Below are 14,792 nucleotides of genomic sequence, written 5' to 3'. Positions count from 1 at the left end.
TAGCCCTCTGGCCTGAACATGATTTCACTTGAGCATGTTATTTTTGGGTTGCCCAGTGGAGGCAGGAGGACTCTGCCTTCTGTCCCTCTGTCTCGTGTTTGCCTGCAGCCTTACCGGGTGCTTGGCCAAGTCACCTGCGCCCGCGGAGTCCCCGGGCACGCACGCGTTGAGAGGCACTGTGCTACGGCACGGAGTCAGTTAGGGTTCTGTCAGCTGTGTGATGGCACCAGCGTAGTGATGGCAAGGAGCGTCTGGGTTGGTGGTGTTTTAGCAAGTATCCCTCACTCTTCTACACCCCACTGAGCAGCACGCTGTTAATAGAGTGGAAAATACAAATTTCTATTCGCACAGCCCGTGCCTGTGGGTAGGCTGAGCCCTACTGAGTCTTTGGAAACGGGACCGTGTGATTCCACTCCGTCCACATGTCTGTGAGTTGACATTTTGTCTGTGGGTTGTGTTAGCAGCTTCTTGTAGGGGCGAGAGTGGAAGGAGGGGTGATCCTGTGGAGGAGCTTGAAGATCTAGTATAACCCTGTCTGTTTTACTTTATTGCTACAAAATGCTTAAATCTGTCCTCTAGAAATAAATGAATCTCTGATCTTTTAACCTTGGGAGATTCTGCCTCCTAGAGCTGTGTCTGTAGTATTTTAGAGAGGATTTGGGGCAGCAGTAAAACTGCGGTGAGGTCAGCGTGTGTGGTTGTTTCCAGAGTACTGGGCGATAGCCCGAGGCGCTGCAGTGTGCGCTGGTGTGAAGATGCACATCTCCGCGCGGCACACGCGGTGCCGGCAGAAAGTTTCTGTGTGCCTAAACCAGGGACAGGTTCCCGACTCTGCGGGGATGAACAAGTGAGGTGAAGTACTGCCAAGTTAGCCATTGCTGTCGCGTTTCGTCTTTCTGTCCATGTAAGGATGTAGTGGTGCCCTCTCATGGCTGGTGGTTGTGTGAACCGGTCTGCGTCAGTGCGTTGGGATGATCCAGTCAACTGGGAGGGACTAACTGGTTGATTGGGAAGGAACACTTCATTACCCAATACATCAATCGAACCTTTAATATTTCTATTTAAGTATTTGATACTCTATTTAAGGAGCGGTCACTGTAGCAAAAACTCAGTCCTGGAACATGAGGTGCAGCCCCGCACAAGGCACAGCATCTTTGTTACAGTTCGTCAGGTTACAGCTGTCTCGTCCCTTTTGCGAAAGAAAGATAGAGAGCAATGCATCTTTTTTTCCATTAATAAATCTCCCTTCTTTTCCTCCCATCTCTTATCTCACATTGTCTTCTGGTAGCGTTAAACAGTTGCACAAATCCTAAATGAATGCACAGTGCTTTGGGGCGTCTTGGGGTGAAGTGCTGCATGGAAAACAAAACGTTAATCCCTTTGGTTGGGTTTTGAATAGTTGCCTCCAGTCGGTCTCTGGGCTGCAAAACTCCTGAGGTTGACCGCGAAGGGAGCGATTTGCAGCCCGTTCCCGTGGGCTGCGGAGTCGCTTCCCTCTCGAAGGGTGAAGCCCCGCGAGGTGGGACACGCTGAGCGGGCACCGTGCCACCACCGCTCTCGGGGTAGTTCTGCTGCCGTGGCTGGACCCTTTGAACGGGATCAGCTTCCCAGTCCAGCAAAACTTCACTGCGGTTGCTGATGGGATTGGATCGGAGAACAGTTTGTGTGGCTGGAAGCAATGGGGATGGACGCAAATGGGGAAGACCTTCCCTCCGTTATGGTTGTGAGCTTGAAGGCAGCGACTGGGGCGTGAGAAAGGATGGACCCTGGGTTGGAGAACATGGGGGCCAGCAGGCACAAGGAGAGGTCCTTTGCCACCCGTAAACCAGTGTGTGAGCGCCTGTCCTGCTCCGGGCTTGCTCCTGCTCCTGTCCCACGGGTGGGGTGGTGGCTTCGTCCAGCTGCTTCGGTGTCACTTGTGCAGCTCGGTGTCACTTGTGCAGCTGAAGCGCAGCTTGAGCAACCGAGTGATTCCTCTCCAGCCTTTTCTCCTCCCTCCGCTTCCTGTTCCTCGGCTCTGCCTTGTTTGCTCAAGTCAGGAAGGGGGAGGGTATGGGGGAAGTTAATCATTTAAACTGTAATGTCTTCTCCTTAACTCCTTCACAACCTGGGGGCAGAGTGCTCCTGGTATTCCCAGAGCCCTCTTCTTCTGCAGACTTGTAAAAGTAACCCAGTAAATCTAGCCGAACTCGCTCCTGTGCCGTTAGTGAAAAGCAGTGGGTTTCTGTCCGATGGTTCATTCAGCAGAGCGCTGAGCCGAGGAGGAGAGTTTTGTGGCGAGATGGTTACGTCTGCCTGTCCTGCAGTGAGGGCTGGGGGTGGAGGCTGGAAAAATGGTTTGGGTCCCCTCTGCAGGGCTGGAGGAGCCCAGCACCCTCATGGGATTTTCGCTTCCTGGTGGAGTTGGATTTGCCTTTGTCATTGGTGGGGAGAAGCAAAAACCACACCTTCTGGGACAGCACTTCTCTTGGAGGTTGTGTGCACGAAACCTCCAGTCACAGGACCTGCCTGGTTGAAGGACTTGCAGCTCTTCAGCAGTTCCCTTGAGGTACGTGCCTTGCGCTCTGGAATCCACCAGCTGTTCTTTTGCTTAAAAAGAAGATGAAGTTCATTTTTCCCCAGCTGCAGAAAGCTTGTATCCCTTAGGAGAATCTGCTTCTGGGGTATTTTGGCCCCTCTAGGAAGATGCCCGTGGCTCAAATGATTTGGAGCATCTTTTTACTAAATGAAAGGTGTATAGGGTTAATTTAACGCAGTATTTAATTTGCTAATGGCTATATTCTGTTCTCTGAGGGCAGGACCGCCTTTTTTTCTTTCATGATGCTTCGGTTTGTGAAAGACAGGGAGTATAAAAGCAGCACCTTCCTTGCCTTGTAATGCAATAACCCTGTCCTCCATTTGACCCTTAAATATATTTTCTTGAGGGGTTGCTAAATGCGTTGGCTGATGTGGTCTGCTCTGCTCGGGAAGTGGCTTTGAGCTGGCAGGTGCCTGCCCTCTCAGAGCCGGTAGGCAGCCATTAGGGCGAGCGGTTGCTGGGTTGCTATTCTGGTGCCACCTGATAACTTCAGCTCCTTGTGACCCCGGTGGAGGATACTGCGGGATGGCCACGCTCGGGCTGCGCCCTCGCGCCCCAGGCCTGAGTACCGAGTACCTGCCGTGTGCAGGAGGAGAAGGACAAATCCTGCTAACTGAGACTGCCTGAAGACAGTTGAGTCTGCGCCGAGGGGAGGGAGATCCAGGGGGTTTCTGAGAGCCTCCTCTCCTAATTCTGCTGAAGTTGCGTTACTGTTGTTTGGCTGAATCCCACGTCTCCAAAGGGACCCGCCAGGTATGTCCTGATGCTCTTATAATGGAAAGCGCTGATGTCCCTGGCGAACCGGCTCCTCTCTAATAGCCTTAAAGATGTGTGCACTACCGCTTGCTGCCCCAGTGGAAAGCTGGGCGCCCGGCCAGCGAGGCTTTCTTTAGAAAGTGAGTACAGTGCAGACCTGCAGTCGCTCGCTGGAGTTTCCCCCACCAGGGACTGCAGCGGGCTCCGCAGGGTGGGTTCACAGGACAGAAGGTCCAACAAGTCGAGATTTGCCTGTGAGTCACCGCGGAGGAGTGCAGGGTTGGGAACGGGCAGAGGATAGTTTGCAGGGAGAAATCTGGAGAGGTGGGAGTGCCTTTTCATGCCCCATCTCAGAGGGAGAGCGATTTTCCTGCTTTAAGATTTCGGAGAGGTGCTAACAGTGTGACGTGGGTTCCTCTGCCTGGCATGAGTGCCGGTGTTTCTAGCTGGTGGAAGTTTTTCTTCTCTTCAGGAATTTGTGAGCAGTCTCCACCCAGCAAGTTGAGAATTGTTTCCAGGAGAAGAAATGGCGTTTACCTGGCAGCCCCTGGAAACTAGTTAACTGTTTGTGTGATGTACTGAGAGGGATTTTTGTTAGGGAAACTGAAACACGTACTCCTGCTGCACCGATGGACTAATTTGAAAGTTTCATGCTTCTTCCACTACCTTAGACTCTAGAGAAAACCCCTCCCGAGATCATTTCCTGCAGAAAGCAGTGCCTGCGGCCACAGTAAATGACTGCGTGATGATGTGGGGCCTGTAATTAGTCTGTGTCAGTATCCTGTTGCCAGTCGATCTCTGGGCAGGTTCCTCCTAGGTTCTTCTTCTGCAGGCTGCAGTGAGACTACGGGTCCCTGTTGTTGGGTGGTTTTCCACTTAAGACAAAAAAAATCTGAGACTGACACAGTTTTTCTGGCTGCTTTGTTACCTCTTGGCATTTTCTTTGTACTACAAGTTTGATTAACCCATTCAGTCCTGGGCTGCAGTAATGTTTTTCAGGGCATTTAGTAGATCAGCTTGGATGAAAAGTCTTCCCAAAGACCTTCTGATACGGATATCCTGAATGAGATGAAAGAGAAAAAGCTGTAGTCCAGGATTTTACCGTTTTTCTTTTTTTTTCTTTCCTGCAGACGCCTTACTGGCAGACCTGGAATCCACCACCTCGCATATCTCCAAACGACCAGTGTTTCTAACAGAGGAAACACCTTACTCCTATCCAACTGGAAACCACACGTACCAAGAGATTGGCGTGCCGCCGCCAGTGCCCCCGCCACCCTCCAACGAGGCCCTGAATGGCACCGTGATTGACCCCTTAGATCAGTGGCAACCCAACGTATCCAGATACGTCCACCAGCAAGTAAGGGAGCGTGTGTGGATGGGGAGGGTGCATGCTTGTTTTGTTGGCGCAGCATCTCTCAAGGAAGTAGCTGAGGGGATGGAACAGCAAGCAGCGAGGATGAGTTTGGCTATGAACAGAGTGGGGAAATGGGGGGGAGGTGTGGGCTTTTAATAGAACTAAACGGTTGGAACAAATGGCTGAAAAGAATTTGAAACCCATCGTCATTGTTCCGACAAAATGGTAGTGTGATGAGATTAGTGTTAGTCATCTGTCTTGTAGCCTGTGGAAAGCAGGCTGGGTTTCCAGCACAGATCTGCGACTCATAGGCAAATCTGAAGCAAGTGGAGAACAGTTGTTCCTGGTGTAGCTCATCTGATAGAGGCTGGCTGGCTATATAGCAGATTTTTTTTTTTCCTTCTGCTGGGCTTTGTTCTGTCCTATACGTGTGTGGGGTTGCAATGCAGTAGTGTACGTACTCATTTTGTATTGCATGTTTCCAATGCAAATCTCATTTCCACAGCCTCAGTCCCAGTCTCCTATATACAGCTCTAGTGCCAAAAGCTCCAGTGCCTCTGTTCCTAGAGACGGGCTCAGCTCTCCTTCTCCCCGTGCCAGCGAAGAGGAACACGTCTACAGGTATCTTGCCTCTGTTAAGAGATAAGCCTGACTCACAACTTGAGCCTGCTGTGGCTCAAGCTGCCTTCTATAAGTGGGAACAAACGCTGCCCCTGTGTATGTTATGATGCCTTGTGTTGGTTTAGATTACTTCTTTTGTAAGAGGCCAGTGTAACTTTCATACTCACTTCAAACATTGACCTGGCCCTTTGGTTTGCTCCGCTGCAGAAGAGGTTAAGGATCCATCAGCTAGAACAGGATCTGGATCGTGTTGTGAAGGATACGATCCAGAGACAAGTGGCAAATCCGTCCCTCTGTTAAGCAGCCCAGAAGTTCTTCACGAGGTGGGTGGCCTTTGGGTCAGTTATCCCGGGGAACTCCGTTACCTGTGGCCTAGCAGGGTGTGCATTGACTTGAATTTTCAAGGAAATTAGAACTTAAAAGTTTCATCTCAGTAGATGGTAGATAGATAACTAGTTTGTACTCGCAAAGGCAGCTGCTCTTACACGGAGAGGCTGGAGGAGTAGCCTGTACGGTAGGACGGACCGTTGTGCTGACAGGGGGATGAGTGAGGAAGAGGCTGTCAGAACTTCATCTCTGATGGCCCTGCACGGTGCGCTCTGTCCTGGTGCCGCCTTACAGTGTGGAGACTGCTGTTTCTCTGGTGTCGTGGTCTAACGGTGCCAAGCTCTTTCTGCTGAGCAGGAAGTTGCTTTCAACCAGAACTAATTCTGGGTAGAGGCAGACATATCCAGAGATGGTCCAATGGAGGCAGTAACTGCAATTTTTTCAGACGGCTGCATGCAATTAGTACAAAATGGATGTAATTACAGCCATAAGTCCTCCTGTACAAGGGTCTGGCATGGCTTGGTTCTGGTGTGAATTGTGGCTTGTGTGCTTGGGTCGGAAAGAAGTATGCCCTCCTCAGATTGCATATGTGGATTTTTTTTTTTTTTTTTTTCAGTCTGAAGAGAAAGATAATAACTGCCCTTATGGAATTTCATAATTGTCGCTGCGGTTATAGGTGTCAGAGTCCTAAAGCCTGTTACATATTAACTTTCTGAGCATAATATGGTAGTGTGCACAAGGCAGAAGCTCCCATTTTGGATTTGGAAAGTATCTTTTTGATAAAATAAGAACCTCTAGAGCATTGGAAGTTATTTCTTCATTTGTAAAACTAGGAGAAAATAATTTCCCTGCCATTGATGATGGGAAGACTGTTACTACAGTGTAATTACTGTAAAAATCACTGCATTGGTGCTACGTTTTGCTTTGAGACAGTTTGCGGTTGTGTGTGGTAAATGGGATCACCTGTATGGGATAAGGAATAATTACAGCCAGTGTTTTATACACACCTGTGCACAGGTAAACTTCTTTCAAGGCTTGTGTATTTAACACAGTAGAAAATAGTTTCAAATTTCTTATAAACTAGTTAGAGTTCCCCAAATTAAAAGTTTGAGGACTTGAGAAGAGACCTTGAGTGCTGCAAGAGGCTACCACATAACCTGCTGCTTTTGACTTCTTGTCGATAGCTTGAGGTTTGTACTTTGCCTCTTTCTCCAGCCTGTGCTGGCCCTGCATTCCCTTGCGTCAGGGGGGAGGTTTTTGCTGCTTGGGGTGATGTCAGCAGAAACAAGTAATTTTCCTGTATGCCAGCTAATGGTTCTGCTGCTGTTCTGTGCGTCTTGGATCTGCAGACGGTTAACTCTTTGCTACAGGGCTGTACGGCACACAGTCCTAAAACCTGAGGCCCTGTCCGTCAATGCCATTTCTTTGTAACTGACAAGTGAAGATGTGGCTAAGCAGCACCTGCGTTGTAGTCATTTCACAAAGCACACATCTTCTTTCCCCCAGAGCTAAAAGCGTCGGCTTGAAAAGAATGCAGTACATGTGTAAACTTTGTGAACCTAAAGTACGTTTGCCTCCCTCCTCCTGCTGTATCTTGATGCAGAAGTTTCACACTTCCCTTTTATCTTTAGTTTCCCGAACAAGCAGAAGTCTGCAGAGCCATCTCCCACAATGACCAGCTCCTCTCTGGGCAGCAACCTCTCAGAACTGGACAGACTTCTTCTGGAACTGAATGCTGTTCAACATAATCCCGCCAGTGGCTTCCCAGGAGGTATGGAATAGCACGACATTTGGCATGAGTGGATAGTTTGATTCTCAAAACAGTAGCCTACTTGTTCCTTCCAACATCCTTATTGAGGGAGACCCCTCCAGCTCCTGATCAAAGATTCGTTTAGTATGGATGGCATCTCTTGAGGTCTGTGGTGCAGCACCCTGCTCAAAGCAGGGCCAACTTCAAAATTGGCTCTAACTGGAGTTTCAAAGTTAGATTAGGTTGCTCAGGCCCTTGCACTTTAAGTTCTGAATATCCTCAAAGATGGATGTTCCACAAGATTTCTGGGCAATTTGTTGCTCTTGCCTGTGATTAGCACGTATGTATGGACCTAGGGGTCTGAATGACTCTCTTCTGCTTCCCTTTCTTAAGATGAAGCCGGCAGAAGCCCATCACTGCCCAGCGTGACTGGACCTCACTATGTCATCCCAGAGAGCAGCAGCTCCGTGGGAGGGAAGGCTGCACCCCCTACAAAAGAAAAGCCAAAGCGAAATGGTGCACGTGGAATCGAAGATGTGCGTCCCAGTGTGGAGAGCCTGCTGGATGAGCTGGAGAGTTCTGTGCCAAGTCCAGTGTGAGTAGTGTTTTGGTGGTTGCTGGCTCTTGTGGGGTGTGACAGGCTCTTGTGGGAATAGTGACTGTGGTGTAGGGGCAGATGCTGCAGGAGAGTGACAGGCAGAAGATGGGATTTCTCTAAAGGGTCAGAAATCAAGCAGGCGCATGAAGATGCTGGTGCTTTTATCTACTCCTGGATGAAAAAATACATAAGTCATGTTACAAGAGGTGGATTGTTCCAACTCAGATGTAAAACTGATCGCAAATACCCACAGCCTGACAAAATGAATGTTTGGTCATCGTCCATTCCTTAATGGATGGCACGTGTGTGTGTGTACACTCGCGTTAGGCTTGGCAGAGAGACAGGGTCCGCGTGTGTTGTGGAAGCTGGGTCTGGGGGAGGGCTAGTGAAACTTGCTGTGCTGTGCTTGTTCGGAGGGGCACTGGGACTTTCAGCCTAGGAGTGGTCTCCCAGGCTTAAACGCACTTTTATTTTTCCTTTTTTCTTTTTCTTGTCAGGCCTGCAATCACTGTGAGCCAAGGTGAGGTGAGCAGCCCCCAGCGGGTCACCGCCAGTCAGCAGCAGACCCGTATATCTGCTTCTTCAGCTACACGAGAACTGGATGAGCTGATGGCGTCTCTCTCCGACTTTAAGGTGCCCTGTCATCACAACTTAATACTTCATCTTGTCCCTCCCCACTCCCAGACTCTCTTGCCTGTTAGCCACATCTGCTCACCTTGATTGATCTCCAGAATGCCCTCTTTACCTCTCAAATTTGCTCTGAAAAACTTCCTGTGGTGGTATTTGCGCTTTCTGAGCGCTACTGTAGGTGTTCTCGGCTGCTGTAAATGCTCGTCACTGGCAGGGTAAGGCAGTCCTGGGGTCTGTTTTTCCTTTGGTTCTGCAGTTTGTCTGTATGCCAAAGATAATGAGCTTAGTTACTGCTCAGTACAGGGTGAATTATTTGCAACTTAACAAGAAGTAGGGGAGCATGGGACACCAGTCTGCCTTCTGACAGAGACCAGGCCCTTCTGTTCTGTGGGATGACCCTCCTCCTTGGAGTGTATTTTTACCCTGATGTGCTTTCCCTGTGGAGGATCTTCCAGGCATGTGGTATGAGCACTGAAGCCTTCACATCAGACAGCTGGAGACTTCAATGGTTTCCATCTTAAAACAATCTCTCTTATTCACCTCAAAATGGGATTAAAGTCTGAGCTTCTTGTGGGGGCAGAAGATGGAAAATACTGTTCAGAATCTTGTTTGGAAATCAAACTATTGTATCGGAAAAGAACTGCTACTTCAGTCGTAAGTAGCACATAAAAATCCCATAATAGGATAAGCTCAGGAGTAACTTGCCCACGGTCATCCTGATACGTGAAGCACTTGGCATATGTACTTGGGTAACTTGCTCTTTATTCATATAGGTATGTTACCATTCTTGCGCTAGATGAATAACTTTGGAGCTTATTTTCACGAGACTTTCATTTACCCATAATCATAGCAAAATGAAAAATATTTTCACTTCTTGCTTTCTACTTTTGCTTATAGCCTTTCTGAATTACTCACTTGAATTTGTTCTGAGAGAGGTGGAGAAAGCAAATATCTAACATATTCTCTTTGTGGTCATTGTTGAGTTTGCCTTTCTTACATACACATGCAAGCCTGCTTTCTAATCCTAAGGAAGTCCCTAACTCTCTGGTTTTTCCTCATGTGGAAGATTCTGCTGATGCTTGGTGTTCCTTGTCTGTGCTGAACTCCATCTCCTCCTACCATGACTTTAGGTGGGTCAGCCAGCGCTGATGAATGTTTTGTGAGGAGAGGTAGACAGGTCGTTCAGTGAGGGCTTTGCTGCTGTTCTCTCTGTGCCACCATTCACGTGAGTGCTTTTGATGTCTGCTGTGGGTTTCGTGGAGGTCGTTACAACACCCGGAGTTTGGACCGAGCGCAGAACCCTGCAGGGAGCATGCACGCTCTGCGGGACTTCGCTTGCCTTGCAGTTGCTGGAATTGAATTCAGTCTGCCATTTCTGGCACAGGTACTTCATTTTGTGAGAATCTAGGAGTTACTCACTGTTTTCTCTAGACTTACTGTAGTGTGTATTTAGTCAATTGCAAATATTGACACCTTAGTGTTGCCTTTTTTCTCCATATTAGGTCCTAGGGTAGAGTGCAGGATACCCACAGGTGTCTGTTCAGTCTAGTTGAAAAATTGCACCGTTGTGAAGCTGGAGAGAGCTTCCCCCTGCGCTGCTGGCATAGCCTGCCTCGCTCCCTCCGTGAGCTGGGGGAGCTTGAGCGCTGCGGCCTCCTGCCCCTGCTGCTGTTATCAGGGCTCAGAAAACAAGCCCGGGGTGTGGTTGCTGCCACCAGCCTTTGCTCCTAGGTGAGCTCTTGGCAACTGAGAATGCCCTCGCCCAGCCCAGGTTTTCCTTGCAAGATACAAAGAGAGGATGTTTTTAAGTGTGGGTGCTCAAATGCTTTGCAGTCTTGAGAAAAGGCCTTAGAATCTTTGTGCAGCTCCAATAAAACCTGCATGACGGAGACTAGCTGCTCTCTGGAATACTGCCTGCCTTCCTGGCTTAGTTTCTGGTTGAGCTCTGAGAGCAAACTGAAACGTAGCAAGACTTTAAGATTTGGGCTTTATAAACACAGCATTAGTATTTTTGTGAGGCATTGAGCTCTTCTGTGTCTGAACGTTCTCCCTGAAGCACGAAGAACATGGTTTCTGCGATCGCTTTCCTGACTGTTTTTAATGGTTACTTTCCTTTTTCCTGTTCTCCGGGTTGCTTCATTTTCCTTTCAGTCCTTTTTGTTTGCTTTTACCTCCTCTATTTGTGCCAACTACTGGTGTTAGCTTGTCTGTAAAAATGTATTTCTAGTCTGTCCCGGTGGCAGGATGTAAGGGAGAGGACTGGAGCCTTTGCAGAGGTGAAAGACTGAAAGCTACCGTTCGAATACCAGACCTGTGTGTGGCTGCGAAAAATAGGACAGAAAACCTAAGTGCGATGTGTAATTAGTTGGAGTTGGTAGTTGGTACAGCTAGAAGTTGCAGTAGATGGGGATGGGAGAGTGGAGGCACTGATGTTTAATTTCCTTCGTACCCCAGAGTAAAAGGTGTTCTTACAGACTGATACATTACTCTTTTATCATCTTTTGCTCGCTTTAATGAGTTGCTCATTCTTTTTGCTTACAGAATCCATTTGATTTTGGTTATCTAGCTCATCAGTTAGCCGGCCCTGAGATTACTTAATGCACTTGTTCTTTCAATCTCTGCCATTTCTGTGTAATATGATGCCTGCTTACTGCATAGCTAGCTGCTTGTATTTAACTGTTCTATTACTGTTGAGTGTTTAACCATTGCTCTTGTTTTGGAGCAGGTGTGTTTTTAATATGCTGGAAGTACTTGCTTTTGAGTGAAATGTTAGTCTTGCCTTGAAAATGACTGACTTCATTTTAGGAAGTCTGAAAACGGTGAACCATGGTATAAAGCCAGGTTACTTTTACAGGTGCATTGTCACGGATGAGTGGTTAGGTCGCTTGCCAGCTTAGGCAAAATACAGGGGGAAGGCAATATTGGGAAATGTCCTCATTTTAACTGCTGAACGTACTTATTAGTCCTTTTTGTCTCTGCTGTGACTGTGGGTCTTGCTGTGCTGCTCGAGGGGAGGAGCAATCTGTAATGACTTGTGGTGCCCTGTTGCTCTTTCTGAGCACAGTCTCCCTGTAGCACTGCTGTTGTGCCTTCACAAACGTGTGTGTGTGTGTGCACGCCAGCTCCTGACCCCTCGGGATGGTAGCAGCTTAAGTCAGCTGAAGGTATAAGTCTCTTCCATCTACTGGCAGATTTTGTGCATGTTCTGTTTAATTTTATCTTTTTATTCATGATAAGTATCTCAGAAAGGTAAGTAGACACTGAGATACCGTACATGGGCTTGGGAAGTTATGTGCCCCGCTACCTTAGAGCATAAGCATTTTAACTTCTTGAGGCTTCTTTGGAAAATGTGACTAAGAACCAGAGCAGGTCTTGATAGCTCTTGGATTTGGAAATCCTTTGTGGATATGTTTTTAAAACAGAGAGGGCTCAGCATTGGTCTTAGGTTGACCTGCTGTGCGAACTTGTCCAAGCCACTGTTCTGATTTTCCCTTTTTAAGAAAAGGGAGTAATGCGTTTGTCTCCTAGAGTTTAGCCAGGAACCGCTGAAAATGGGGAAAGGAGGACCCAGGATCTTTTGTTTTCAAAAGACCCTGTCAGTCAAGGAGAATCAAAAACTCTGTATCAGTTGCTCTCGTTAGAGTGTATTTTGGATCAAAATTAGTTCTGATTTTATTACAATGTCAATGTGGAGCCTTTGGCCTAAGGGGAAGAGGCTAATTAGCCACCTAAGCAATGCTTACAAGGGCATGGCGTGACTGACAGACTGGTACAGAGTCAGTATGTGTCACGTCCAAGGTGAGATTAGCGATGTGAACAGAACAAAGCCCCTGTCATCTGTTCTTGCTGTGAATGCCCTGAAGCTTTGTTTTCATTGCCATGAACTCAGCCAACAGGAGCATTTTATTAGTGTATCAAGAAGAAAATGTCATGCTTTGTTCTATTCATTGATTGCTTTTTTTCAGCTTTGAAGTGTAAAATTTACACGTCTGACTACGAGTAAGTTGTTAACGTGACCTTTACTCACAGTCTAGACATTCCTGGGTTTGTAGCTGACTTCCCAGCGGCTGCTGCGTGCCCCCGTCGCAGCTGCAGGTGAACACATGAGCTATCGCTTAGAGGGCATAGGAAGAGGATCTCAATGGCAGTAGAACTTCATCCGCCATCATCTCATGTGAAGATCAGCACAATGTCATGCTGGTTCTGCTCTTTGATATCCCATTTTCCTTCCGTACTCTTGGAAGTAAGGCTTTGGATCAACACGGCTCTTTGATTTGGAGGTCATGATTGCTGTAATGCTTAATTCTTTGCTTTTTTTCCTTCTCCTTACCTCTGTCTTTATCTTTTTCTCTCCTTATTCCTTCTGTCTCCTTTTTGCAGACTAGTTCCACTATGTCTCTGATTTCCGAACCCTCCCTAGAACCGGTTCCCAGTTCAGCAAATGCAGACTCCAGCAACGCTCCTCACAGTTTAACAGTGCTATCCCATTCCAAACACCCTTCCGCAAGTCACAGCGGGGACTCGACAGTGCCAGCATCTGCCCCCTCAGCAGTCCTCCGCATTGAGGAAGGCGGTAACACTGTAGTTCTGCCTACTTCAGGGCATTCTGCCGCTCCTCCACGCATGCCCCGTTTGCCACAAACGGTCCCTGTGCCCCCACCACGGGTCTCTTCTGGTTACGCTGCCCGTGGGCAGCAGATGACCTCTGCAAGCTTGGGTCGGCTGAGCAGAAAGCCTGACTCTTCTAGAAACGCTTCCCAGGCTGCGGCGGCTTCCAGCGGGGAGCTTCTGTGTAGATCTGCTAATGTGGAGGCACAAGGCCTAGAGTATGATTTGGCAAAAGAGACTGAGAAGAAGGAGCAGAGAACTGATCCCAAAATCTCAAGTGTACCAATTTCAAACGCTTTAAATGGTCAAGGGAAGGGGCAGATACCTAAAGAGCTGGATCAGCAGGGAGTGTTCAGGGACAATTCAGCCCTTCCTTCCCAGGGCAGAAGTGTGGAAACGGCTTTAGACGAGCTGTGGGCCCTGGAGCTGGCTGCACACGTGCCAGAGGTACATGGAAAGAATGACAGTGTCTTGAATCCTGTGTATGAACCTTCTGTTGTGGCCCTGGATCGGTGGGATGTCTTCCCAGACACTAAAAACCAGTTGGGCTTTGTAGTGGAGCAAGGACAGGAGCTAAAAGCTGAAGTACCACAGGAAACCAAGGTAGATGGCTGTCCTGACCTGGTCAAGAAGAGGCAGGGCAGAGAGAGAACTAGGAAGGCAGGTACTGCTAACATGAACAAAGCCAGAGGAGACGAGGAAAATGAGCAGTTCAGAAGCTCTGCAGTCACTCCAGAATCTCCTGGAAACGTTTGGAAAGCTGAATGGGATCTGCCATGCGTCTCCAAACCACCCATTGAGAGGATTTCTGCATCAGGCCAGGCAGGCACTGAATGGATGCAGGAGTAGGACAAGTCCTAGCTAGGACCGTTCTGACCACGCACTAACGTGTTGTGTGTGGTGTGAGTGTGCTCACCCACGCTAACAGCATGCAGCTCTGAGCGGATGGTACTGACAGCTGCATGTCGTGAAGGTTTGAAGTCCTCTGCTTTATCTTGTGGTCTCTTCTGCATGTTGGTCAGCAGCACAGAACATGGCAGTTTGTAGGGACTTCCCTGTGAAATGGACTTTGGTTCCCGAACTGGGGTAAGACTCAGTCCACAGAGGCCTCTGAAAAGTTAAAGGGCTGTTTCATGCCCCTGGAGGATGTTCCTGACTTGGGATGGCAGCTACTCTGCTCTGCTGCCCTTTTTAGGTCTCGTCGCTGGGGCTGTTAGTGTTCCTTCCAGCGCTGGAAGTACGCTTTGTGCACCAGCCATCTCTGACCAAGCGTCTTATGCCTGTAAAGGGCAAACGCAGAGAGGCTGCTCTGTGTCCTTGTGATGCTGAGGTTTCTTTAACGCTCAGCGGAGTGGTCATGCTGCACCTCCTATCTTGGCTTCCTGCTGGTTAATCTTTCCCTTCCTTTTCTAGATAGTTATTTTTGGCTGCTGTGATTATCCTTACGGGGTTTTTCCTTGCACTGAGTCACTGTTCTGGGCTGTGCCAAGAGGAATTTTGGCATTGTGGAATAAATGTCATCACTCTTCCTGCTCACAGTTGTCACTAATGGCTTGAGGTTGTGCTGTTG

The 14,792-nt window shown here is 48.4% G+C and overlaps 1 protein-coding gene across 1 annotated transcript in view; it reads left to right on the top strand.

Annotated features, from left to right (window-relative positions):
* PXN (paxillin) overlaps positions 1-14,792 on the top strand; it is a 48,023-nt gene that overhangs the window by 21,860 nt on the left and 11,371 nt on the right. Inside the window, exons 2-6 of the mRNA XM_082325038.1 lie at positions 4,465-4,691; positions 5,194-5,309; positions 7,268-7,407; positions 7,780-7,981; positions 8,482-8,617. Coding sequence (XP_082181164.1) covers positions 4,465-4,691; positions 5,194-5,309; positions 7,268-7,407; positions 7,780-7,981; positions 8,482-8,617 — 821 coding nt within the window. The remainder of the gene's footprint in view (positions 1-4,464; positions 4,692-5,193; positions 5,310-7,267; positions 7,408-7,779; positions 7,982-8,481; positions 8,618-14,792) is intronic.

The sequence above is a fragment of the Platalea leucorodia genome, assembly GCF_965183815.1.
Source record: "Platalea leucorodia genome assembly, chromosome: 12".
Taxonomy (NCBI): domain Eukaryota; kingdom Metazoa; phylum Chordata; class Aves; order Pelecaniformes; family Threskiornithidae; genus Platalea; species Platalea leucorodia.
This window is presented reverse-complemented; position numbering and strand designations above follow the sequence as displayed.